The sequence below is a fragment of the Phyllostomus discolor genome, chromosome X (genome assembly GCF_004126475.2).
Source record: "Phyllostomus discolor isolate MPI-MPIP mPhyDis1 chromosome X, mPhyDis1.pri.v3, whole genome shotgun sequence".
In the NCBI taxonomy this organism is placed as follows: domain Eukaryota; kingdom Metazoa; phylum Chordata; class Mammalia; order Chiroptera; family Phyllostomidae; genus Phyllostomus; species Phyllostomus discolor.
In genome coordinates, this window is record NC_050198.1 from 43,227,774 (window position 1) to 43,254,048 (window position 26,275).

General features: G+C 37.4%; 1 protein-coding gene across 1 annotated transcript in view; it reads right to left on the reverse strand.

Annotated features, from left to right (window-relative positions):
• AFF2 (AF4/FMR2 family member 2) overlaps nucleotides 1–26,275 on the reverse strand; it is a 587,647-nt gene that overhangs the window by 14,339 nt on the left and 547,033 nt on the right. The window contains exons 14-18 of the mRNA XM_028523486.2: nucleotides 25,895–26,196; nucleotides 25,267–25,330; nucleotides 5,201–5,337; nucleotides 1,274–1,345; nucleotides 828–921 (exon numbers count right to left, since the gene is read on the reverse strand). Coding sequence (XP_028379287.1) covers nucleotides 828–921; nucleotides 1,274–1,345; nucleotides 5,201–5,337; nucleotides 25,267–25,330; nucleotides 25,895–26,196 — 669 coding nt within the window. The remainder of the gene's footprint in view (nucleotides 1–827; nucleotides 922–1,273; nucleotides 1,346–5,200; nucleotides 5,338–25,266; nucleotides 25,331–25,894; nucleotides 26,197–26,275) is intronic.

The window sequence follows — 26,275 nt, forward strand, 5'->3', positions numbered from 1 at the left end:
TCATGATTTAATTCATTTAATTTTCAAATTTGCTTTGGTGCAATTTAGCCAAATGGTGCCATTCACTTGGCAAATACATAAATAAATATTGTTTTTTTTTTTTAGACCAGCCCAACAGGAACCCTGAACCTCCTCAATTCTACATCATGACCGCTGTTGGGGGGGCAGAAGCAGCAGAAGCTCCACTGACCCTCAAGCCAGTTATTGTTGGTATAGTGGCCAGGCCTAGTACCAGGCTATTGCTTATAGTTTTCATCCAGGCTCATTCCTAAGTTTTGGCATTGCATTTTGAGGTAAATATATTTTGCTTGCAAATTTAGAACTTCAGGTCTCTAGATGGTATATTTATTTATTGTTTGTGTGATTGTTGATTTTAGTAAGCAAAGCAATCACTTGTATTAAAGCTCAATCACTGTACTTGAAGACTTCTCACAGTCAAAGGGCTCCATGAGGTGAGAAATTTCTGGACTAGATTCTCTTTAACATAAGATTGGCCATAGTCAGCCACAGGCTATGAGTCCCTCATGCAGGGTGCAGCAGAAGACATTACCTCCACTGACTGCAACTGGGAAGCTGCCAAGGTCCATTTGGACAACCCAGAGAATAATGAGGTGATTGCACTATCATTGTGCCTTTTCTCCATTGAATCAAATCAAACCTAAGCTATCTGCTGAGCCCCAAAGCAGAAGTGAGAGGGTGATGGCATGCCATGGTGAGGGAGGTTAAGCCTTTGACAGCAAAAACCTTGGTATTTAATAACATGCCTATCATATCTTATTACTGATTTAATCATGCAGGATCTATAAATTATACAAAATAAGGATTACCTTAAAATATTCCATTAGTGATCTGGAGTACTTCATAGCATGGTCCTTCTTCAGTTTAAACATCCTCAAGTAGAGAAGAGATAAACTTCGGTAGCTGTGGTGATGAAGAAAGGATTATGTTAATACCAGTGCTTAAGGAAATCAGTAAACTGCAAAAATAAATGCTGACTCATATTTTGCAGTTACTCTCCTATAGTTACTGAGAAACAAAAGTAGTAAGAACATTAAAAGAGAATGAGTAAGCATTAAAATCCTATCTTGATAAGGATATAAATTAGGAGAGTAAATGTTTAGTCAGCAAGATGGGAGAAATCCATTAGTTATCCTTTAATAGTTTAATAGAAAACAAGAATAATGATCTGGGCTAAGCAGCTTAAGTTGATCTGGAGTTTTCAAATTGTACTGCAACATTTCAACCATTTCCTCTTGGCCTCCATGGGACTTACCATAATACTGCCAGCTTTTTGTCCCCATCTGAAGCCAAGGGGCTTGCAAAATTCTTAAGTCTCATTGCATACCTTTGAAGAGAAAGGACAAGCTCAAATGGAATCTATATCACCCTTCAGAAAGTTCCAAAGTTATTGGTATTCTCATAATCTGAATGTCTTAGCCCCACATTTGTGCTGGGTGGGAAGACTGACTAGGGCAAATGGGCAAAATCATACATTCTTAAAAACATAAACCAATGATAATTGTGAGTGCAACTTGACTTACATAAGTTAGCTCTGGAGAAATCCAGTGAAATCTAGAGCTCATGTTCTAGGATAGTGGTGTGGAATTGCTGTTGGCTATCAGTGTGTATAAATGCTGTTTCTAGGAACATCCTAGCTAAACATTATTGGTTTTCCAATGGGGGGTTTACGCAAATGTCAATCTCACTTGTGTTTATGACAGATGAGTTAAATAATACACAACTATGTCTGATATGAGTGTGGGGAGACCACAATCACACAGTTAAAAAGGTCTTTTCTAATGATTCAGGTTTGGAATATATTCCTATAGAAAATGTTTTTTTTTTTATTAAAGGAATATGATGTCACAACATTTGATGGTCTAAGTACCCCTAATTTACGGTCCTTCTATATTTTGTCCATTCTCTTTAATTGTTACTTTCCACACTGGGGTGATCAAAGGCTGAGTAATTGTTATTTTTTTCCTTTTAGTTGAGCACATTTCATTCTAGGCATTTAGATTCTTGAAAATCAGTTCATTGCATAAAATCATTGTCTGAGCTTCAGTAAAAATTCAAAGGTACTTGTGGTGAAATAAGTAAGAGAGTCCAGTGTTGCAGAAGAAAGTTGAAAGTGCTCCGGCAGCCTGGACTAGTTCTCGTTTATGATAAGCCAATGGAGAACCAGCAGGGACTCTATGCTTATACCATGAACTCCTCATTTTCAGCAGCCTCCCCAGAACAGCAGCACCCCTGAGCTTGCCTCTCAAGACTCTGCACATCCCCACCATACTATATACTCCTGTTCTCCCACTTATGGTCCCAATTTTGTTCAGTGAACATTTTCCAATAAGAGGAACTGTGCACTTGATGTGAGCCCCTCCTGTTCCTGCAATACTAACCAGAAGGATTTTTATTATGTAATAAATCTGATGAAATGTCAAATTATTGTGATGCTCCACTTGTTTTCACAAATACATTTCCACTGCAGATTTCCCAAGGCTCAGAGCAACTATAATTACTTGAATGAAGAAAATGGATCTTTCTCTGCAGTCAGCATACTGTTTGGGATAGAGTAATAAACATATCTTCAATATAATATTGCACTACTAAAACTATGTTCGTATTACAGTCACCCTCAGATAGTAACCACTTGTGAAGTGACTTGATAGTGGAGCCTTAATTGCTTAAATGGATCAGAAGACCTAGGCACTTTAGCCTATTTTATTCCCAACTAAAATTTCTCTCAAAAGAATTATACACACACTATAGTAAATGTAAAAAATGTAAATATACAGAGAGAAGACACACAAGGAAGGACATACAAGAGGACACACACACAGAGAGGACACACATGCAAAATTGGTATAATCTGGAAAAAGGTGGTCAAATCTTAAAAAGTCCATGGATTATCAGAGTCTATGTTCTGGTTGGTATTCTGTACTATAGTTAAGCAAGCTATTACTCTGGGGGTGGATCTGGGTAAGGGTGCACAGGAGCTTTCCGTATCATTTCTTACAATTGTATGTGACTCTATTATTAACTCAAAACTAAAAATAAATTTCAAATATTGACTTTAAAGTGAACGTTCATAAATTCTTCACTGACTTTATTCAGGTTCCACTGAAATATACTTCTGATGGCAGTAAACTATTATATAATAAAAAAAATTGTGATTAGAAAAAAAAGCATTTTGGGAAAATATTAAGGGAAATGTTTTCTAATGGAAATAAATAGCAAAGATTAACATTTCATTTTTTGCAAAAAAGAACCCTGATGTTTTTGTTTTTATATATTTTAAGAGAGCATAAATTTCCTAAAATAAAATTAATAAGCAAGAAAAATATATAGAAAGGGAAAACACCCATAATTTCACCTCATTACAGCTATGAGCTCAGTTCTCTTCCAGGTTGGTCCACATTCAGAAACACATTTTTCATGGTTAGAAATGTAATGTATTTAGCTTGCTTTTACTTTAACATCATAATATAAACATTTTTATGCAGCTACATAGTTTCCATCATTGTTGCACTTCAATGGCTGCAAAGTATTCTGTTGAGTGTACTGTGATGTAATTAATTACTCTTCTATTATTGATTTTTTTGTTCGCTTCTACTTGTGTGCTATAATTTATGCCAAATGGAACACTACAGAATTTGACTTACTGGCTCAAAATATATAAATGCTCATTTTTGTAGGTTTTCCTACAGAATGACAAATTATCCTCAATTTACAATGATCATTTTCTACTCCCATCATCAGTATAGGACAGGCCTAGTTCACCAATATTGTGTGTGTGTGTGTGTGTGTGTGTGTGTGCGCTAATACCTGGTATTAGCATTTTTACATTTTCTTGTTAGTTTAAAAAGGGCCTATTATAAAATTCTTGGATGAATAGAAGACATGAATTCTCTCCATGTTTGTTCATTGTTTTCTTTCAATTTTTGTTGCTTGCAATTTTTGCCAGAATTTCATTTTGTGCAACTTTGAAAATCACAGGTGGCCTTGAATAGACATTGAAAAAAAACACAATTTTGTCTTAAAAGCTACTGAATGATAATGGCAGCTTTCACTGTGTACGATGTTGGAGAAGTACTTTATATGTTTCTCAATAGAGAAAAAACAAAGATGACTGGCTACCTGTGATTTTCCTTAATATCTCTTTACTTTTGTTGTTTTAACTAAATCTTCTTATTCCATGGGAGCATATTTTTTTTTCTTTATAATAGTTCACATTCTTTAGAAATTTTGGAATGCTTTCTTATAAAATATGTGCACTAAGTTTGGGTACCAGCGTCCTTAGATTTGTAAACACTTTGTTTACAAGTAACATAGTAAAAAGCTAAAATCCAGTCCTGGAATTGTTGATTAATCAAGCCAGAGGTGACCACAATATAAGGGCTTATCAGGTGAAGTACAGTTCACTCAATCAAAAGCAATTATTTAGTCAATCCAGGAAATGATAGTGCTTACCCACTATTCAGAGGTGGGTTAAATTATTTTACAAATATCTGCAAGGTACTGGAGAACCCTAGAATGGATATGATTTCTTCTCTTTCTCTCAGGAATTTTTTGATTACCCACAAATTCTACTCTGTTAAGACCAACAGGCCAAAAAATTTCATTTAAAATGAAAATGAAACCAATAATCTGTGCAGGTAATATATCCTCTCCTATTTTCATTCTTTCATCTCTACCCTGCCCCTGCTACCACCTTGTCTGTTTCCCTTAAATTCCAGATGCATTGAAAGTCGAATTCACACTTATGGCCTTAGTGCTGACTTTATGTTAGAACAGTATTCCCTACCTTTTTAATAACCAAGGCAGAAAAATTCTTAGAAAACATGGTTTATAACAGAAATCCCAATGATACCACTTTTTTGAATTATAAAATTACACTTTGAGTAGATAAGTGTCAATGCCAAACAGTGAAATTATTACAGTTCTACCCACCACATTTCTACTTTACTTTTATGAATATTGCAAATTATAAATCATTGTAAGGGATAATTTATAGAAACAGTGTCCATCAATTATAAATGTCCATGATATTAATAAAATGGCAAGAACTAATTGTCATGATTTCTAAGAAGAAGATGCCTTGGATAAACCATTACTATGTGGAAATTATATTTTAAAAAATGGCAGCTTCCAATTGTGACTGAAACGGGTTTAGGAAGATGGTTGCAGAACAGCCATTTACCTCAGGAGCTCCACAGTCTCAGAGTACATGGTATAGGGAGATTTTGCTTCCAGAGGGTTGCACTCCATAGCATTGCCACATTCAGTGAAAGACAGGGCTGCATCAGCATAATTCACAGCTTTGCCAAATTTCTCAAGCTGAAACAGGAATAAGAGTCATCAATATAATATTTCCCTTTCTCCTTTATATTAAGGAGGGGTTTGCAAATGGGGCAATTTTGCAATCCTACCTCAGGGAACATTTCACAATATCTGGAGACATTTTTGGTTGTTGCCACTAGGGAACAGAGGGCATCTAGTGGGCAGAGATGTGACTAACCATTCAGCAAAGCACAGGGCAGGCTCCACAGTGGAGAATTATCCAGCCTAACAGTGTCAAGCCTGAGAAACACTGATGTAGAGGTGGGATGATGTATGAATGTATGTTGACAATAATGCAACTGATATAATGTTCTATTATAATTACACCAAGGCTGGTTAAGAAAAGAAAACTTCAGATTAGGTATCATGTGTGGTGGTATTATCATGTATCTGTGATATTATTGTTGTTGTTGTTATCTTTTTTAGTACACCAGAATCCAAATCACTGCCTTGACTAGATTCTATTCACTAAATTTATTAGACTGATCATTGTAGTGTCCTATAGACAAGCTTGCAATGGAACTCTTCCTTTTTAAGACTGTGGACAACTAACACATATAGTCTTTACTTAGAACTCTTTGTAAGCACATGAACCTTACTTCCAGGAGAGGAGCAAAAAAAAAGTGAATGCAATTGTCATGAAAATGTGAAGCTATAGTGTGACTGTTGACAATAATCACATCAATTTCACTGTAAATAATTGTCTGAAATAGTGGGTCAAAAGCCAAAAAAATATAGCACTACTAAATATTTTAGTTTAGTAAAATTTTATTGCAAAAGATTTTAGCCTCAATAATCGTCACAATTAAAGTGATTTAGATAAGCTGATTGTTTTAAATGTGTAATGACTATTATATATGACACTTTATACTGAGTATTTTATAACAGTATTTAACATTTTCAATGTCTAATAGCCAGATATCAGAATTCCACTAGTGTATAATTCTATGTAAAAGAACGATATAATGCAGATTTAGCTATTTTAATTTCCTTATATACCTTACATCAAAACATTGTCTATGCAACTGTGCAGGCTTCAATTCTTAAAATGGCAGAGTAGCTGTCTCTAGTAAAGGATTAAGTACAACTATAAAATGATGACTTACTTGTCCTACAGAATCTCTTGTTGTGAATGACTTTTTACAATAAATGTTTTTCAGCTTTTATGTACTGCAAGAATTCTGTGGTTTCATTTCTGTGAGATGCTGTGGAAAATATTTTCAACCAAATTCAAAGGATTTTTTTTGAAAATCTGTGTATATATGAAACTATCACCCTCTCTCACTATAGAAGATAATCTCCTTAGGTTATCTGGCTACAAATAGCTCTCCAATTTGGAAATTAATCTTTATATTCTGATTTTTGACAATGTGATTTCATTCACAAATCCACAGCTACAAGAATCTTTAAAGATCTCCTAGCCCCAACACCTGCTTTTCAAAAAGGAGAAACTGTAGTCCAGAGGAATTTCATGAGCATAGTGCTAGTTAGTGCTCAGGTCACATCTCCTATAATATAAGGAACTTGAACTACAGGGGGGCTTCCAACTCTAGAATAGACATAAGCCTAGCAAAGATATCTTACTCTGAAATAAATAAATGTTTTCAACCATTTTTTCATTGTCACTACCCTCTGATGGAGCTTTTTAAGATTTTTCACATACTCCCTTTGAAATTTTAATGCCAACAATATCCTGATCTCTCTCTCTTCTCTCTCTCTCTCTCTCTAATGGGGTCCAGCTGACAGTTTTATGTGACCAGCATAGTATTTTTTAAACCCAACCTGAGGACATGTTTCCATTGTTGAGGGAGGGAGGGAGGGAGGGAGAGAGAGAGAATAAAACATCCATATGGAACTGGAAAACTTTAATGCACAGAAAATGCTCGAACCAACTGAGCCACATGGCTAGGACTCCTGATGATCTCTTTATGTACTGTGGCTTTTTGAAGAGTCACACACCATTGAAATATCTAAGGCTGTTTCACCCCACTCTCAAGAATCATTTTTCCCTTCATGGGGACAGAATTTCCTCAATTGAAAATACATTGTCTAAATGGATTAGACCAACAATGGTTTCGGGAGGCTGGAGCACTTAAACAGACCCTGGACAGCAGAGAGTGTTGCTTATTCTTAATTATATGTATATGTTTTTCTGTATCACTGATTTTTCTCAGTTCTTTCATAATTTTTTGTTGTTTGTTTGCATGTCTGTGGATGACCACAAAAACATCATGAGTACTGATTTGGAGATTACAAATCATTTGAATGAGTAGGTGAATTCACAAATACAAATCCCCAAATAATGAAAATCAACCATATTTTGAAATGTATCTTAGGTAAGACTTCCATTTTGTTAAAATAACAATACTATATTTTATATTAGCAATAAAATGGGTATTTTTCTTTTTTCTTTTTTTCTTCTTGTTCAAGCACAGTTGTCTCCATCTTCCTCCACCACCCCAGCCATCCCCACCCCCCCACCCTTGATTCTACACACTTTGGCTTTGTCCATGTGTGTTTTATATATGATTCTTGATGACCCTTCTTCTTCTCCCATTATCCCCCTCTCCTCTGGTTACTGTTAGTTTGTTCTTTATTTCAATATCTATGGTTATATTTTGCTTCCTTGTTTGTTTGTTGATTAGATTCCACTTATGGTGAAATCATATGGTATTTGTGTTTCACTGCCTGGCTTATTTCACTTAGCATAATGATCTCCAGTTCCATCCATGCTGTCACAAAGGGTAGGAGCTCCTTCTTTCTTTCTGTTGTGTAGTATTCCATTCTGTAAATGTACCACACTTTTTTGATCCATTCGTTTACTGATAGACACTTAGGTTGCTTCCAGCACTTGGCTATTGTAAATTGTGCTGTTATGAACATTGGGGTGCTAGGGTCTTTTGGATTGCTGTTTCAGGGTTCTTAGGGTATAATTCCAGCAGTGGAATTGCTGGGTCAAAAGGCAGTTCCATTTTTAGTTTTCTGAGGAAATTCCACACTGTTTTCCACAGATGCTGCACCAGTCTTCATTTTTATCAACAGTGTACTAGAGTTCCCTTTTCTCCACAACCTCACCAGCACTTGTTTGTTGGTTTGTTTATGATGGCCATTCAGACGTGTGTGAAGTGGTTTGCCTTTGCATTTCTGTGGTGATTACTGATGTTGAACATCTTCTCATATGTCTATAGGCCATCAGTAAGTCTTCTGTGGAGGTGTCTATTCAGGTCCTTTGCCCATTTTTTAATTGGTTTCATTTTTTAGTGTTGAGTTTTGTAATTTCCTTATAAATTTTGGATATTAACCCCTTATTGGATGTGTTGGTGAATATGTTCTCCCATTCTGTGGATTGTCTTTTCATTTTGTTGATCTACTTTGCTGTGTAAAAACTTTTGAGTTGGATATAGTCCCATTCATTTATTTTTCTTTTGTTTCCCTTGTCTGAGGATATATAGCAGATAACATATTGCTATGAGCAATGTCTGATATTTTACTGCCTATGTTTTCTACCAGAATATTTGTGGTTTTGGGTCTAACATTTAAGTATTTGATCAATTTTGAATTTATTATTGTGTTTGGGGTAAGAAGGAGGTCTAGTTTTATTTTTCTACATTAAAATTAGTAACCATCCAACTTTCGCAACACTCTTTATTGAACAGCCTTTATCCCATTGTATGTGCTTATTTCCACTGTCGAATAGTAATTGACTATAAAGATGTGGGGTTGTTTCTAGGTTTTCTATTCTGTTCCATTGATTTAAGTGCCTGTTTTTATGCCAGTACCAGGCTGCTTTGATTACTTTGGCCTTATAGTATAGTTTGATATCAGGAAACTTGATTCCTCCAACTTTGTTCCTCTTTCTCAGGATCACTATTGCTATTTAGGGCCTTTTGTGGTTCCAAATAAATTTTGGAAATATTTGTTACAGTTCTCTGAAATACATCACTGGTATCTTAACAGGAACTGTGTTGAATCTACAGATTTCTTTGGGTAGGATGGACATTGTAATGATGTTAATTCTTCCTATCCATGAACATGGTATTTGTTCCACCTATGTATATCTTCTTCAATTTCTTTCTTCAGTGTCTTATAATTTTCTGGGTACAGGTCTTTGACATCTTTGGTTAGATTTACTACTAGACATTTTATTCTTTTTGAAGCAATAGTGAATGAGATTGTTTTCTTAATTTCCTTTTCTGTTAGTTCATTGTTTGTATATAAAAATGTAACTGATTTATGGATATTAATATTATATCCTGCTACTTTGCTGAATTCATTTATCAGTTCCAATAGTTTCTTTTTTTCTTGTTCTACTTTAGTTTTTTTCCAGAATTTGTTGTTTTTTTTAAGCACCGTTGTCTCCATTTTTCTCCCACCAATACCCCTATCCCAGTCACCCCCAACCCCCATCCTCAATCTTACTCCCCTTTGGCTTTGTCTACATGTCCTTTATATATGTTTCTTGACAACCCTTCTCTCTAATCCCCCCAATATCCTCTCCCACCTCCCCTCTGGTTACAGTCAGTTTGTTCTTAATTTCATTGTCTCTGGTTATAATTTGCTTGCTTGTTTGTTTTGGTAATTAGGTACCACTTATAGGTGAGATTGGAATCTTTGGGGTTTTCTATGTACAGTATCATGTTATCTGCAAATGATGGCAGTTTTACTTCTTCCTTTTTAATTTGGATGTCCTTTATTTCTTATTTTTGTCTGATTGCTGTGGTGAGGAATACCTGTACTATGTTAAATAAGAGAGGTGAAAGTGGACACCCCTGTCTTGTTCCTGATCGTAAGGGGAATGCTTGTAGTTTTTCTCCATTGAGTATGATACTGGGAGTGGGTTTGTCATATGTGGCCTTTATTATGTTTAAGTATACTCCCTCTAATCCCACCTTGCTGAGAGATTTTTATCATAAATGGGTGCTGGATTTTACCAAGTGCTTTTTCTGCATCTTCTGATCTGATCATGTGGCTTTTATCCTTTATTTTGTTTATGTGATGAATCACATTTAGGGATTTATAAATGTACCAACCTTGCATTCCCAGAATAAATCTCATTTGATCATGGTGTATGATGTTTTTGATGAACTGCTGTATTCTGTTTGCTAATATTTTGTTGAGAATCTTAGTGTCTATGTTTATCAGGGGTATTGGCCTATCATTTTCTCTCTTTGTAGTGTCCTTTTCAGGCTTTGGAATTAGGATAATGCTGGCCTCATAAAATGAGTTTGGGAGCCTTCCTTTCCTCCTGAATTTCATGAATTAGTTTGAGAAGGAGAGGTGTTGTTTCTCAGAATGTTTGGTAGAATTCACCTGTGAAGCCATCTGGTCCATGGCTTTTGTTTGTTGGGACTTTATTGATTACTGCTTCAATTTCACTAGGTGTCATCTATCCATTCAGATTACCTGAATCTTCCTGATTTAATTTTGGAAGTTCATATGTTTCCAGGAATGTATACATTTTGTGCAGGTTGTTCAGTTTTTTGGGATATAGATGTTCTTAATATTTTCTTTAAATTCTTTGTATTTCTTTGGTGTCAGTTGTTATTTCCAATCTTTCAATTCTGCTTTTATTTTTGGGTTCTTTCTCTTTCTTCCTTGATGAGTCTGCTGAAAGGCTTGTCAATCTTGTTTATCTTTTTAAAGAACCAGCTCTTGGATTTGTTGATCTTTTGTATCACTTTTTAGGTTCTGTTTAGTTTATTTCTGCTTTGATTTTTATTTTTCCATGCTTCTATTCACTTCAGACTTTGTTTATTGTTTTTTTTTTAAGTTCCTTTAAGCATGAAGTTAGATAATTTATTTGAGCTTTTTCTTTTTCTTTTCTATATAGGCCTGTAATGCTATAAATTTCACTCTTAAGAACAGTTTCCCAGTGTCCCACATATATTGGATTGTTGTCTCCTCATTTCCATTTGTTTCAAGGTATTTTTTTGATTTCTTCTTTGATCTCATTGTTGACCCATTCATTGTTCAATAATTTCTTATTCAGCTTCCATGTCTGCATATTTTTCAGTGTTCTTGTGATTGATTTATAATTTTATAGCATTTTGTTAGAGAAGATGCTTGATATGATTTCAATCTTCTTAAATATTCAGACTAATTTTGTATTCTAACATTTTGTGCACTCTAGTAAATGTTACATGTGCACTTGAAAAGTGTGTATATTCTTCTGCTTTGGTGTGAAATGCTCTGAAGAAATCATTAAATCCATTTGATCTAGTGTGTCATTTAAGACTGTTGTCTCCTTGTTGATTTCCTGCCTGGAACATCTATCCATTGAAGTCAGTGGGGTGTTACAATCCCCAAATAGGACTGCATGTTTGTCATTTTCACCCTTTATGTCCATCAAGATTTACTTCATATATTTAGCTGCTCCTATGTTGGATGTGTAAGGGTTTACTAGGGTTATATCCTCTTGTTGGACTGTTCCCTTTATTATTATGTAGTGTCCTTCTTTGTCTATTACTATTGCCTCTGTTTTAAAATCTATATTGTTGGATATAAGTAGTGCTACTCCAGTTTTTTTCCTATTCATTTGCATGAAATATCTTTTTCCATCCTTTTGCTTTTAGTCTGTGTGTATCCTTTGATCTGAGATGGGCTTCTTGGAGGCAGCATATACATGGGACTTGTTTTCTTATCCATTCAGCTACCCTATGCCTCTTGGTTGGGGCACTTAAGCCATTTACATTTAAGGTGATTATGGATAGATATGTATGCAGTCCATTGTTATTCTTTCATTTTTCCTTTTTTAGTTTTTTAAAATTTTTTATTTTCTTATTTTCAATGGCATATTTTATTGTTGTTCAACTACACTTGTCTTCATTTATCCTCCGACACCCCCCACCCCACCCATCCCCACTTCTCACCCTGGAACCTACTCCCCCTTTGGCTTTGTCCATGTGTTCTTTATACATGTTCCTTGATGATCCTTCATTTTGTTTTTTAATATAATTTATTGATTATGATATCACAGTTATCCTACTATTTTTCTCCTCTTCATTCACTTCTACCCTGCATCCCCCTTCCCACCAGCATTTCTGCTTGCCCTTAGTTCATGTCCATGGGTTGTACACACAAATTCTTTGGCTTTTCCATTTCATGTACTATTCTTAACCTCCCCCTGTCTATTTTGTACCTACCATCTATGCTTCCTATTCCCTGTAACTTTTATGCCATTCTCCCCGCTCTGCTTCACCGCTGATAACCCTCCATGTGATCTCCATTTCTGTGATTCTGTTCCTGTTCTAGTTGTTTGCTTAGTTTGCTTTCATTTTATGTTCAGTTGTTGACAGTTGTGAGTTTGTTGTCATTTTACTGTTCATATTTTTATCATCTTCTTTTTCTTAGATAAATTCCTTTAACATTCATATAATGAGGTCTTGGTGAAGATGAACTGCTTTAACTTGACCTTATCTGGGAACCACTTTATCTGCCCTTCTATTATAAATGATAGCTTTGCTGGATAGAGTAACCTTGGATATAGGTATTTGCCTTTTATGAATTCCAATACTTCAGTCCAGGCTCTTCATGCTTGCAGGGTTTCTTTTAAGAAATCAGCAGGCAGTCTTAGGGGAACTCCTTTGTAGGTAACTGTCTCCTTTTCTCTTGCTGCTTCTAGGATTCTCTTCTTATCTTTAATCTTGCATAATGTAATTATGATGTGCTTTGGTGTGTGCTTCCTTGGGTTGAACTTCTTTGGGACTGCCTGAGCTTGCTGAAATTCATGAAAGTCTATTTCTTATGTCAGATGGGGAAATTCTCCTTCATTATGTTTACAAATAAATTTTCAAGTTCTCACACTTCCTCTTTTCCTTCTGGGACCCCTGTGATTCAGATGTGGGAATGTTTAAAGTTGTCCCGGAGGTTCCTAAGCCTCACCTCATTTTTTAAAAAATTCTTGTTTCTTCCTTCTGTTCTGGTTGAATGTTTATTTCTTCCTTCTGCTCCAAATCATTGATTTGAGTCACGGTTTCCTTCCTGTCACAGTTGGTCCACTGTATATTTTCCTTTATTTCACTTTTCATAGCCTTAACTTTTTCCTATAATTTGTGACCATACTCAACCATTTCAGTAAGCATTCTGATTGCCAGTGTTTTGAACTCTGCATCTGATAGGTTGGCTATCTCTTCAGTCCTTAGTAATATTTTTTGAGTTCGGATCTTTTCTTTCATTTGGGATATATATATATATATATATATATATATATATATATATAGTATCGGCATGTCTATTATGTTCTAAGGGTTGAGGTCTTATGTATTTGCCAGGGTAGGGCAATGCACTTGCCAAATTATAGCACTGTCAGTCTCAATAAATGTTTCTTCCTTAACTCCTTGGTTATCAGACTTCTATATAGTTTGATTTTCTCAAAGTTCTGGGTATGTTTGTTTTTAAATTTATTGACCTTCTTTTGGTTGTGCAATGAAGCAAAGTGTATCTACATATGTCCCAGTCTTGGCCAGAAGTCCGTTTTTAATTTTTTAAATCATTGTCCAAGTACAGTTTTCTCCCTTTTACTCCCATTCCAGCCCACCCAACCAACCCAACCCACTTTGTCCCCACTACCACACTCCCCCTAGTTTTTGTCCTTTAAATTTGTTCTTGTAAACCCTTCCCATTATCCCCTGAAATTGCCTCTTCTCCCCCTCTGTTCACCGTCAGCCTGTCCTCTATTTCAGTGTCTTTGGTTATATTTTGCTTGTTTCTTTGTTTTGTTGTTTAGGTTCCTGTTAAAGGTGAGATCATATGGTATTTGCCTTCACTGCCTGGCTTATTTCACTTAGCATAATGCTTTCCAGCTCCATCCAAGCTGTTGCAAACGGTAGGAGCTCCTTCTATCTTTCTGCTGCATAGAATTCCACTGTGTATATGTACCATAGTTTTTGGATCCATTCATTTACTGATGGGCATCTTGGTTGCTTCCAGCACCTAGCTATTGTAAATTGTGTCACTATGAACATTGGGATGCAAAGGTTCTTTTGAATTGGTCTTTTAGTGTTCTTAGGATATAGTCCTAGCAGTGGAATTGCTGGGTCAAAAGGCAGATCCATTTTTAGTTTTCTGAGGAAGTTCCATACTGCTTTCACAGTGGTTGTACCAGTCTGCAGTCCCACCAACAGTGCACTAGGGTCCCCTTTTCTCCACAACCTCTCCAACACTTGTTTGTTGCTTTGTTTATGATGGCCATTCTGACTGGTGTGAAGTGGTATCTCACTGTGGTGTTAATTTGCATCTCTTTGATAGCTAGCGATATTGAACATCATTTCATGTGTCTTTGGATCTTCTGTATGTCCTCCTTGGAGAAGTGTCTGTTCAAGGCCTTTGCCCATTTTTTAATTGGGTTGCTTGTCTTCTTGGAGTGGAGTCGTGTAAGTTCTTTATATATTTTGGAGATTAAACCCTTGTCTGAGGTATCATTGGCAAAAATGTTTTCCCATACAGTTGGTTCTCTTTTTATTTTGATACTGTTTTCTTTAGCTCTGCAGAAGCTTTTTATTTTGATGAGGTCCCATTTGTTTATTCTTTCCTTTATGTCCCTTGCTCTAGGGGACATGTCAGTAAAAATGTTTCTGCATGAAATATCTGAGATTTTCCTACCTAGGTTCTCCTCTAGGACTTTAATGGTGTCACAGTTTATATTTAACTCTTTTATCCACATTGAATTTATTTTCGTGTAAGGCGTAATTTGGTGGTTGAGTTTCATTTAGTTTTTTTGCACGTAGCTGTCCAGTTCTCCCAATACCATTTGTTGAAGAGGATATTTTTACTCCATTTTATGTTGCTGCCCACTTTGTCAAATATTAATTGACCACAGAGACCTGAGTTTCTTTCTGGGCTTTGTGTTCTGTTCCATTGGTCCATGTGCCTGTTTCTGTGCCAGTACCAGGCTGTTTTGATTACAGTGGCCTTGTAGTATAGCTTAGTGTTAGGTATTGTGATCCCTCCTACTGTACTCTTCTTTCTCAACATTGCAGCAGCTATTCAGGGTCGATTATGGTTCCATATAAATTTTTGAAGTGTTTGGTCTATGTCTGTGAAATAAGCCATTGGTACTTTAATAGGTATTGCATTAATGTGTACATTGCTTTGGGTAGTATGGACATTTTGATGATATTAATTCTTCCAATCCATGAACATGGCATATGTTTCCATTTTTTTTGTGTGTCTTCCTTGATTTCTTTCCTCAGTGTTATGTAGTTTTCTGAATACAGGTCTTTTACCTCTTTGGTTAGGTTTATTCCTAGGTATTTTATTTTTCTTTTTGCTATTTCAAATGGGATTTTTTTCTTGATTTCTCCTTCTGCTGTTTCATTGTTGGTGTACAGAAATGCCTTTGATTTCTGGATATTGACTTTGTATCCCGCTCTTTTGCCAAATTCATTTATTAGGTCAAGGAGTTTTTTTGGTGGAGTCTATAGGATTTTCTATGTATACTATCATGTCATCTGCAAACAGTGACAGTTTTGTTTCCTCTTTTCTGATTTGGATGCCTTTTATTTCTTTTTCTTGTCTGATCGCTATGGCTAAAACTTCCAGTACTATATTGAATAGAAGTGGTGAAAGTGGGCAGCCTTGTCTTGCACCTGATCTTAGTGGAAAAGATTTTAATTTTTGCCCATTGTGTGTGATGTTGACTGTAGGTCTCTCATCTATGGCCTTTATTATGTTGAGGAAGGCTCCCTCTATTCCCATTTTGCTGAGTGTTTTTTATCATAATTGGGTTTTGTACCTTATCAAATGCTTTTTCTTCATGTATTGATATGATCATGTGGTTTTGTCTTTGCTTTTGTTCATGCAATGTATTACATTTACTGATTTGCAAATATTATACTATCCTTGCATCCCTGGAATGAATCCCACTTCATCATGCTGTATGACTTTTTAATGTACTGTTGGATGCAGTTTGCCAGTATTTTGTTGAGGATTTTAGCGTCAATGTTGCTCAGTGATATTAGCCTGAAGATTTCTTTCTTTGTTGTGTGTTTATCTGGTTTTGGAATTAGGATGATGTTGGCCTCATGAAAAGAGTTTGGGAGTCAGTCTCTCATCTTTTTGGATTTTTTGGAATGGTCTGTGAAGGATAGGGGTTAGCTCTTCCTTAAATTCTTTGTAGAATTCTCCTGTGAAACCATCTGGTCCAGGGGTTTCATGTGTTGGGAGTTTTTTGATTACTGCTTCAATTGTTTTTGCTGTTATTGGTGTGTTCAGGCTTTCTGCTTCTTTTTCATTGAGTTTTGGAAGATTATATTTTCCTAGAAATTTGTCCATTTCACCTAGGTTTTCAAATTTTGTGGCATACAATTCTTCGTAGTAATTTCTTACAGTGCTTTGTATTTCTGTGGTATCTGTTGTAATCTATCCTCTTTCATTTCTGATTGTGTTTATTTGGGTCCTCTCTCTTTTTTTCTTGATGAGTCTGCTTAAAGGCTTGTTGATTTTGTTTATCTTTTCAAAGAACCAGTTCTTGGATTCACTGATCCTTAAAATTGTGCTTTTAGTCTCTATGTCATTTAATTCTGCTCTGATATTGGTTATTTCCTTCCTTCTGCTTGCGGTGGGCTGTCTTTGTTTTTGTTCCTCGAGTTCTTGTAGACATAGGGTTAGGTTGTTTGTTTGAAATACTTCTATCTTTTTTAGGTACACCTGTATCGCTGTGAACTTCCCTCTCAGGACTGCCTTAGCAGTTTCCCATAAGTTTTGGGTTGTTGTGAGTTCATTTTCATTTGTTTCCAGAAACTTTTTGATTTTTTTCCTAATTTCATTCTTGACCCATTCATTGTTTAATAGCATGCTATTTAATCTCCATGATTTTGAGTGTTTTGGGCTTTTTTTTCTTGGGGTTAGTTTCTAGTTTTAGTTCCTTATGATCTGGGAAAATTCTTGGTATGATTTCAATTTTCTTGAAATTGTTGAGGCTTGTTTTGTGTCCTATCATGTGGTCTATCTTTGAAAATGTTCCGTGTACATTGAGAAGAATGTGTATTTAGGTTCTTTGGGATGGCAGCCTCTGTATATATCAGTTAAGTCCAGCTCATCTAGGGTATTGTTCAATGGTATGATATCTTTGTTGATATTTTGTTTGGAAGATATGTCCATTTTTTACAGTGTGGTGTTAAAATCCCCCACTATAATTGTGTTGCTGTCAATATCTTTGTTGAAGTCCTCTAAGATTTTCTTTATGTATTTGGGTGTTCCTATGTTGTGTGCATATATATTTACAATATTTATGTCTTCTTGGTGGATTCTTCCCTTGAGTATTATGAAATGACCTTCCGGATCTCTCTTATGACCCTCTTCCTAAAGTCTATTTTGTCTGATATGAGTATTGCTATGTGGGTTTATATTTTTTTTCCTGTCCATTTCCTTGGAAAATTTGTTTCTAGGCCTTCACTTTCAGGCTGTGCAGGTCTTTTATCCTGCGGTGGGTCTCTTGTAGACAGTATATATTTGGGTCATGTTTTCTTATCCATTCAGGTGTTCTATGTCTTTTGATTGGTGCATTTAATCCATTTCCATTTAAGGTTATTATCGATAGGTACTTATTCATTTCCATTTATGTAGATGTGTTCCTCTCTCTCCCTCTCTCTTTTCCTTTATTTTTTTAAAGGAGTCCCTTTAGCATCTCTTGCAGAGTTGGTTTGGTGGGGGTGTATTCTTTTAGACTTCTTTTGTTTGGGAAGATTCTTATTTGGCCTTCTATCTTGATTGAGAGCCTTGCTGGGTAAAACAGCCATGGTTGCAGACCTCTGGTTCTTATTACTTGAAATATTTCTTGCTATTCTCTTCTGGCTTGGATTGTTTCCATTGAGACGTTAGCTGCTAGCCCTATTGGGGCTCCCTTGTATGTTACTTCCTATTTCTCCCTTGCTGCCTTTAAGATTCTCTCTTTGTCTTGAGATTTTTCCATTTTAATTATGATGGGTCTTGAGGTGGGCCTCTTTGGGTCCTCTTGATTGGGACTCTCTGTGTTTCCTGGATTTGTGTGACTTTTTCTCTCATCAAATTAGGGAAGTTTTCCATCATTATTTTTTCAAATAGGTTTTCTATCCCTTGCTCTTCTTCTTCTCCTTCTGGTACCCTATTATATGTTTATTATTACATTTCATATTTTCTTGCAGTTCTGTTAATCCCTCTTCATTCTTTCTGAGTCTCTTTTCCTTTTGTTGCTCTTTCTGGCTGTTTTCTTCTACTTTGTCCTCCAATTTGCTAATCTGGTCTTCTGCTTCATCGATCCTGCTTTTGATTCCTTCTACTGTGTTCTTCAGTTCAGATATTGTATTCTTCATTTCCTCTTGGCCCTTGTTCATAGTTTCTATTTCCTTTTTCATGTTGATATAGTTTGCAGTGAGATCGTTGTAGCTTCCCTCTAGTTTATGATAGCTCATTGTGAGTTCATTGAACTTCCTGATAATCACTGTTTTGTACTCAATATCTGATAGTTGAGTTGCCTCTACTTCATTTAGCATTCTTCCTGAGGCTTCCTCCTTTCCTTTCATTTGGGGATTGTTTCTTTGTCTTCTCATTGTTTGTGAGACTCTTCTTGTTAGCCTCTGTTTCTTAAATTGATCTGTTCTGGTTCCCTGTGATTATGGTGTGAACTTCTGTAGTAGAATACCTGTGCGATTCATTCAGTCTCCTTTGTGTATCCTGGTGTTCACAGCTTCCCCCTAGTCTTTTTTGTGATCAGTTGGAGGAGTAAGGCAAAATGGTTTAAGACAGCAAGAGAGTATTCTATGATATTTACAGTAGCAGCCAGTAGAGAGGAGATGGGATATCCTTTGGCTACGTATAGTGTTTACCATGATCTTCCACCCCATTAGCCACATTTTAGAAAGGATGGAAAGAAGAAAAGACTTGTATTGGGGAGGAAAGTTTTTTTTTTTTTTTTTAGTTGGATCTAGAATCCTGTGAGGCAGTGGGAGGTCAGGTTCTTAGGTAGGGTGGGAATAAAGATTAGTAAATAGGAGTAGTGTGTAAAAGAATAGAGACAACCCCCACAATAATATAGTTCAGGAAATTGCAATGTGGAGTGAGATCACAGATGGGTTTTGAGTAGTATTTACAATTGTATGAACTAGGTCTCATTTACAGTAATATTAAAGCAACAATCATGTGGAAGAATCTAAGAGATCTAGATAACAAGAATAAGGAGTATAGAACCTTTAGAGGTATACTAATGGAACACAAATGAAGGACAGTAAATTATCCACACACTGTGACTGAGATAACAGTGGGATCCTATCAAATGACAGTATAACCAGCCAAGCAAAGAATATTATAGAGAAAGAAAAAGAATACCAAAATACTATTAAAATAAAAAATGTCAGAAAAGTGAGAAAAAGATAATACAAATTTGCAGTAACTTGCAGCCTCAAAAAAAAAAAAAAGCAGAAGATGGAATGTAGGAGAGATACATTTGGAGTGGAAGGAATAATACTAGGATGAAAGGAGGAGAAACATAAGGAATTGAGAGATATGAAAATAATAATTAAAAAATAAAAGTCACTTAATAAACAAGGTAAAATCAAACAATCAAACAACTAGAACAGCCCCCCCCCCAAAAAAAAAATAAAAGACCAAAATAACCCCCGAAAACCCAAAAACCTCTTGTTGGTTTCTAACTGGCCAAACCAGTCTTTCTGGTCTTGCTGGCTTCAGCAGGATGAGGGGCGTTTGGAATGCTTTTCACTCTTCCCAGTCAAAACTCAGTCTGTCTGTCCGGTACCGTCCCCAGGGCCAGCAGTACACTCTCCCCAGAGCCAATCCAATGTACCCCTGCAGGACCCTGGATGAGGGTATGGGTCCTCCGAAGCATGCTCTCTGGAGCTCACTGCCATGGTCTCCCGGGCTCCGGGGCCCTGCAGAGCTCTTGCGTCTTTTCCGGGTTCACAGTGCAAGCTCCGGGGATCACAAGGAGACAGACCCTTTCCCCAAATTTCACCATGGCGGGCTCTATGCTCTTGGGAAGCACCCGAGTCTTTTCTGGATTCACAGTGCAAGCTCTGGGGATCATGAAGGGGTGCACACTTCTACCAATTTCCCTGCTGCAGGCTCCAGGAACCCCCGAAGCACCGCATCCCTTCTGGGTTCACAGCATGAGAATCAGGAATCCTGGAGGGGTGCGTGCTCCCCTGAGTTCACCACCACAGGTTCCAGAAACCTGTGAACACCTGTGCCTGTTCCTTGTTCAGGGCTGCAAGGTCTGAGTCTTCCATAGAACCACACCCCCACCAGGCTGGGGGCCTGGGCACATGTCCAGGCCACCCCTGGTCTCGCTGGCTGGGGGCACTCCCCCCTCCCAGGGCTATGCGTGGGTGCCTGTAACCCCTGTGCAACTGTTTCCCAGTCCAACTCCCCTCTCTGTGCCTTCAAGCAACAAGGCCTCCCCTGGTGTTGCTCAACTCCGTTGTCCGGGGAGGGAGCAGTGACTCCACTCTCTTGGGTGCCCTGAGGCAGACACGGGAGCACCGGGCATGGGGGCTGCAACCCTCCTGGTCCCTGAGCTGATTCCTGGGTCCCTGTTGTCCTGAAGCGGTCTCCTTACTATCTGGTTTTTCAATGTCCGCTATAATTTTTGATGTCCTGTTTTCATAAATGTTGCAATAACCTAGGCCCCTTGCTCTGTTCCTCCGCCGATCAGCGAGTTTCTCTCCCCTGCACAAATGAAGGGGGTTATGCTCCCTCCAACAAAGCCACCATCTTAGGACCCCAGACCCAGAAGTCCATTGTTTTTTCTTTCTCTACATCTTCTTCTTAAAGCAAACCCTTAACAATTTTTGTAGCACTGGTTTGGTGGTAACAAGCTCGTTTAGGTTTTCCTTGTCTAGGAAGCTATTTCTCCTTCTATTTTAAATGATAGCCTTGCTGGGTAAAGTAGCCTTGGTTGTGCGTCTTTGTTTTTTCATTACCTTGAATATTTCACATCACTCCCTTCTGGCCTGATATGTTTCCATTGAGAAATCAGCTGATAGTCTAATTGGTGCTCCCTTGTATGCAACTACCTGCTTTTGTCTTGTGGCTCTTATGATTCTCTCCTTGTCCTTAAGCCTTTTATTTTAATTATGATGTGTCTCATGTAGGCCTCTTTGAGTCCAACTTATTGGGGATTCTCTGAGCTTCCTGGAGTCGTGTGTCTTTTTCCTTTACCAGATTAACGAAGTTTTCAGTTGTTATTTCTTCAAATGGTTCTCAACCCCTTGCTTGCTTCTGTTCTTCTGGAATTTCTAGGGTGCAGAAATATTATTATGCTTCATGTTGTCCAAAATGAAGCATAATAATGTTCTTCTTTAACCTTTCCTCATTTTTTTTAAAAAAAAACCTTCTTTCTTTTTGCTGCTCTGCCTGGGTGTTGTTTGTTTGTTTGTTTGTTTGTTTGTTTGTTTTCCTATTTTGCCTTCCAAATCAATGATTCTATTTTCTGCTTCATCAAACCTGTTTATTCCTTCCAGTGTGTCATTTATTTTACATATTGCATTCTTTATTTCTGACTGATCCTTTCTATGATTTCTATGTATTTTTTAATGTTGTTGAGTATCGTTATAATCATTACTCTAAACTCTTTATCTGATAAATTGCTTGCTTCTATTTCATGTAGTTCATCTTCTGGGAGAATTCTCTTATTCTTTCATTTGGGGTCTGTTTCTTTGTCTTCCCATTTTGGCTGCTTCTTTGCATTTTCTGCCTTAACTGTTAAATTAATCTGTTGTTTTATTTATGTGTATATGTATTTATTTAATTATTTTTTATTGTTGTTCTGTCAAAGTTGCCCCAACTTCCCCCCACCCCCATAGGTCTCTCTTACCCTGAAACCCACTGTTCCCACAGTCAATCCTCACCCTGTTATCTATGTCCATGGATATTTTATATATGTTTCTTGACTAGACCCTTCCCCTTCTTTCCCCTATTAACTTATTTCCCCTTCACATCTGGGTTCTGTCAGTTTGCTTCCTATTTCCATGTCTCTGGTTCTATTTTGTTCCTTTGTTTGTTTTGTTCATTAGGTTCCATTTATAGGTGAAATAATATGGTATTTGTTTTCCTCCCCCTAATTTACTTCACTTAGCACAATCCTCTCCAGTTCCATCCATGGCATCACAACAGGTGGGAGTTCCTTCTTTCTTTCTGCTGCACAGTATTCCACTGTGTAAATGTACCACGGGTATTTCATTTTATTTTATTTCACTTTGTAGCATAGCTTTTGATCCACTCATTACTTGATGGGTACTTTGGCTGCTTCTAATACTTGCCTATCATAAATAATGCTGCTATGAACATTGAGGCACATAGGTTGTTTTGAATTGGTGTTTTAGGATTCTTAGGGTATAATTCTAGCAGTGGAATATCAATAGATCAATAGGCAGTTCCATCTTTTGTTGTTTTTTGTTTTGTTTTTGTTTTTGTTTTTTTTTTTAGGAAAATTCATACTGTTTTCCACAGTGGCTGTACCAGTCTGCATTCCCACTAACAGTGTACTAGGGTTGCCTTTTCTCCACAATCTTGCCAGAACTTATTTTTGTTGATTTGTTAATGATGGCCATTCTGACTGGTGTGAGGTAGTATCTCATTGTGGTTTTAATTTGCATCTCTCTGATGGCTAATGATGGTGAGCATTCTTTCATCTATCTTTGGGCCCTCTTTATGTCTACCTTGGAGAAGTATCTGTTCAGGTCCTTTTCCCATTTTTGTTAAAGATTTTATTTATTTTTAGAGAGGGAAGGGAGGGAGAAAGAGAGAGAGAGAAACATCAATGTGAGGTTGCTGGGGGCCATGGCCTGCAACCCAGGCACGTGCCCTGACTGGGAATCAAACCTGTGACACTTTGGTTCACAGCCTGCGCTCAATCCACTGAGCTACGCCAGCCAGGGCTCCTTTTCCCATTTTTTAATTGGGTTGTTTGTCTTCCTGGTGTTCAGTCATATTACTTCTTTATATATTTTGGAGATCAAACCCTTGTCCAAGTTATCATTGGCAAATATGTTTTCTTATATGGTTGGTTTCCTTTTCATTTTGCTGATATTTTTTTTAGCCATGCAGAAGCTTTTCAATTTCATAATACTTAAGGGAAAAATCATTGAAGAAGTTATAACCACTGTAAACATACATATGCCTAACATAGGAACCCCAAATATATAATGAAAATCTTGGAGGACTTAAGAAAGTAATCAACCACAACACACTCATAGTAGGGGATTTTAACAGTCCACTGTCAACAATGGATAGCTCTTCCAAAGAATTAATAAGGATATTGTGGCACTGACCAACAGTCTAGACAAATTGATTTAATTGATTATACAGAATCTTTTACCCCAAGGAAGCAAAATATACATTTTTCAAATGCATATGGAACATTTTCAAAGATAGCCCACATGGGAGGACACAAAACAAGCCTCAAAAAATTCCAGAAAATTAAAATTGTATCAAGCATCATCTCAGATTACTACGTCTTGAGACTAAAACCAACCTCAAGAAAAAAAACCCACAAATTCATGGAGACTGAATAACATGCTATTAAAAATAAGTGGGTTAACACTAAACTAATCAGTTATGAGATCGATCAGTTATTAAATTAATCAAGTTGTGATCAGCAGCCTGGCTTTAGCTCCACAGATTAGGGAAGAGGCACTTTTGTGGCTGGAGTTGTTGCATCTCTCAGGTTGAAGGCCCTTGGAGAGGAGTGCTCTGCCTGAGAAAGATGGCTTCTGCTATGTGGGGAATGACTTAACACTGGGATTCTGGAGGCTGTTCCTTCAGTTCTCTCCCCAGTGCCACCAATCTAGTCCACTCTGCCTTCTGTCTGCCAGAGCCCTGGGTAAGTGGCTGCAAAAGAAATTTTGTGCATTGGCCCTTTAAGAGGCCCTATGCATCTGTAGCTGTGTCTCTCTGGCAGACAGAAACCCTGCTGCTTTTCACAGCTGAATGTTACATGGGTTCCTTTCTGGCTCTGGTCCTGTAGGCTGGGGAGCCCAACTTGGAGTTTAGATCCCACATTTCTCAGGAGGAACCCTCTGGCAACTGAAATATCCCTTCAGTATTTCAGCTTCCAACCATGGGAGCCCAGCCACCCCACACTCTCTTATCAATCTCTTTGTGGTGAAGTGGTTTCTTCTGTATGCCCCTAATTGTAAGGCTTCCCTCCAGCTAGTGTTCAGTTGGTTATTCAGGCAGATTTCTCTATAATTTAGCTGTAATTTCAGGTTGGTCCTGGGAGGTGATTAGTGTAGCTTCCACTTACTCCTCTGTCATCTGGGATCTCTGCATCAGGATTATTTTGAAGTTCCTCAAATGATTGTAACAACACATGTTTGAGACCCCCTGTTAGGAGGATCAATCAAGTCAAACAATTCAATATGCTGAGCTCATGATTGTTCTAAGTGACCAAAATCTTTAGAGGGAGCAAGGCCAAATGTCCTGGGATATCCAGATGACCAAACTTCCTCTCTGTCTGCAAGGCACTACACTGGCTATGGGTCTCACTCTGGAAACATAGTCAAATGCAGCAAGGAGTTGAAATTTTTCTACGTACTCAAGTTTTGCAGAACCAAATTTTGAGGCCAGCTTATCATCTCTCAATAAACTTCTTTCCCACACCATTTTCTGGTTTACCATACCCAAAGAAAGCCCCCACCTTCTGCAGACCAGTATCAACAGTCATTTCAAATCCATTTGAAAGACAATGATAATAGTACATGCCATTTAGCTTCAGAAATTGGGGCAACAGGAAAAATAATGGAAAAGCCAATACATGAATGGCAGGGTGACACAGTGCAAAAAAATTTGGGAATTACAGTGCTAAAGAATTAAGCAGTCCCAATCTCCCCATGTCACAGCAGCAATGAGAAAGTTTGAATTGTTTGTCAAGTTCCTTCTTTGTTTACCTTCACAGCATAATACTTTAATGGAAACAAGGCAGTGAAGAGAACCTACCAGTGCATCAGCTTTGTGCTTCAGCTTCTTAGCCTCTTGCGTGTAATAATCAGCATTGCAAACCCTAAGTATACAAAATAACCTCTCTTAGAAACAAATGGTTCATTTTTTCATTAAAACCTGAATAGTCAAAAATGTTTTTTTAATAAATTCATTCCTATGTAATGAGAAGGGCAGAATAATGCTATCATTCATACAATAACTAACCTCAAAATAATTCTGTAAATGAAATCTGAAGTGCATAGTGGCCCCTTAGAATAAACACCTACATTCTCCAACCCCAGTCATCCCAGTTATCCAAACAAATCCCACAAAATCAAGCTATGAAACCTCTTGGTTGGCCCAGAGTTCTATCTGAGTACATTGATAAGAAAGGAGGACAAATAACTAGAATTAAACACCTGCCTTTGAAAACAGTAACAGATATTGACAATTAAAATGGGTCAAAGGCATTTCTTGGTAAAGATAGGAGAGTGTGGGGAGGAGGGATATACTTTTAATGCTATAGGAACTGCTGCCCAGGTCTTATTTCGGATAACACACTGCATGATACTAGAAAAGTTATACTGACTCCACCTCCCATTCACCACTCCCAAACTGAATCCATGATAATCCGGGGACAACATACGAGTCATCAAAAGTGAGCTTGGGTCTCCGGACACTGGTGATGCTGGTGGACAGAAGTGGCAGGGCTGCCCAGGATGTCATCTCCAGATGACTGCTATCCATTAGGCCAGTAGTGGTGGTAGAGGTGGTGGTGGAAATGGTAGTGGTGGTGGAAATGGTAGTGGTAGTGCTTGTGGTAGTGGCTGAAGCAGTGGCAGTGGCCATGACAGGGGCAGTGACAATGGCAGTTGTGGTGGCAGTGGCAATAGCAGTGTTGGCGGCAGTAACAGTGGCAGAGGCTGCCTCTTTCGGAGGGTCTCCATCCTGGGAGAAAGGAAGACAAATAACTTCCATTAGGTCTAGCTTTTTAGAACATCTCGTCAGAACATCTTTTCATAAATGC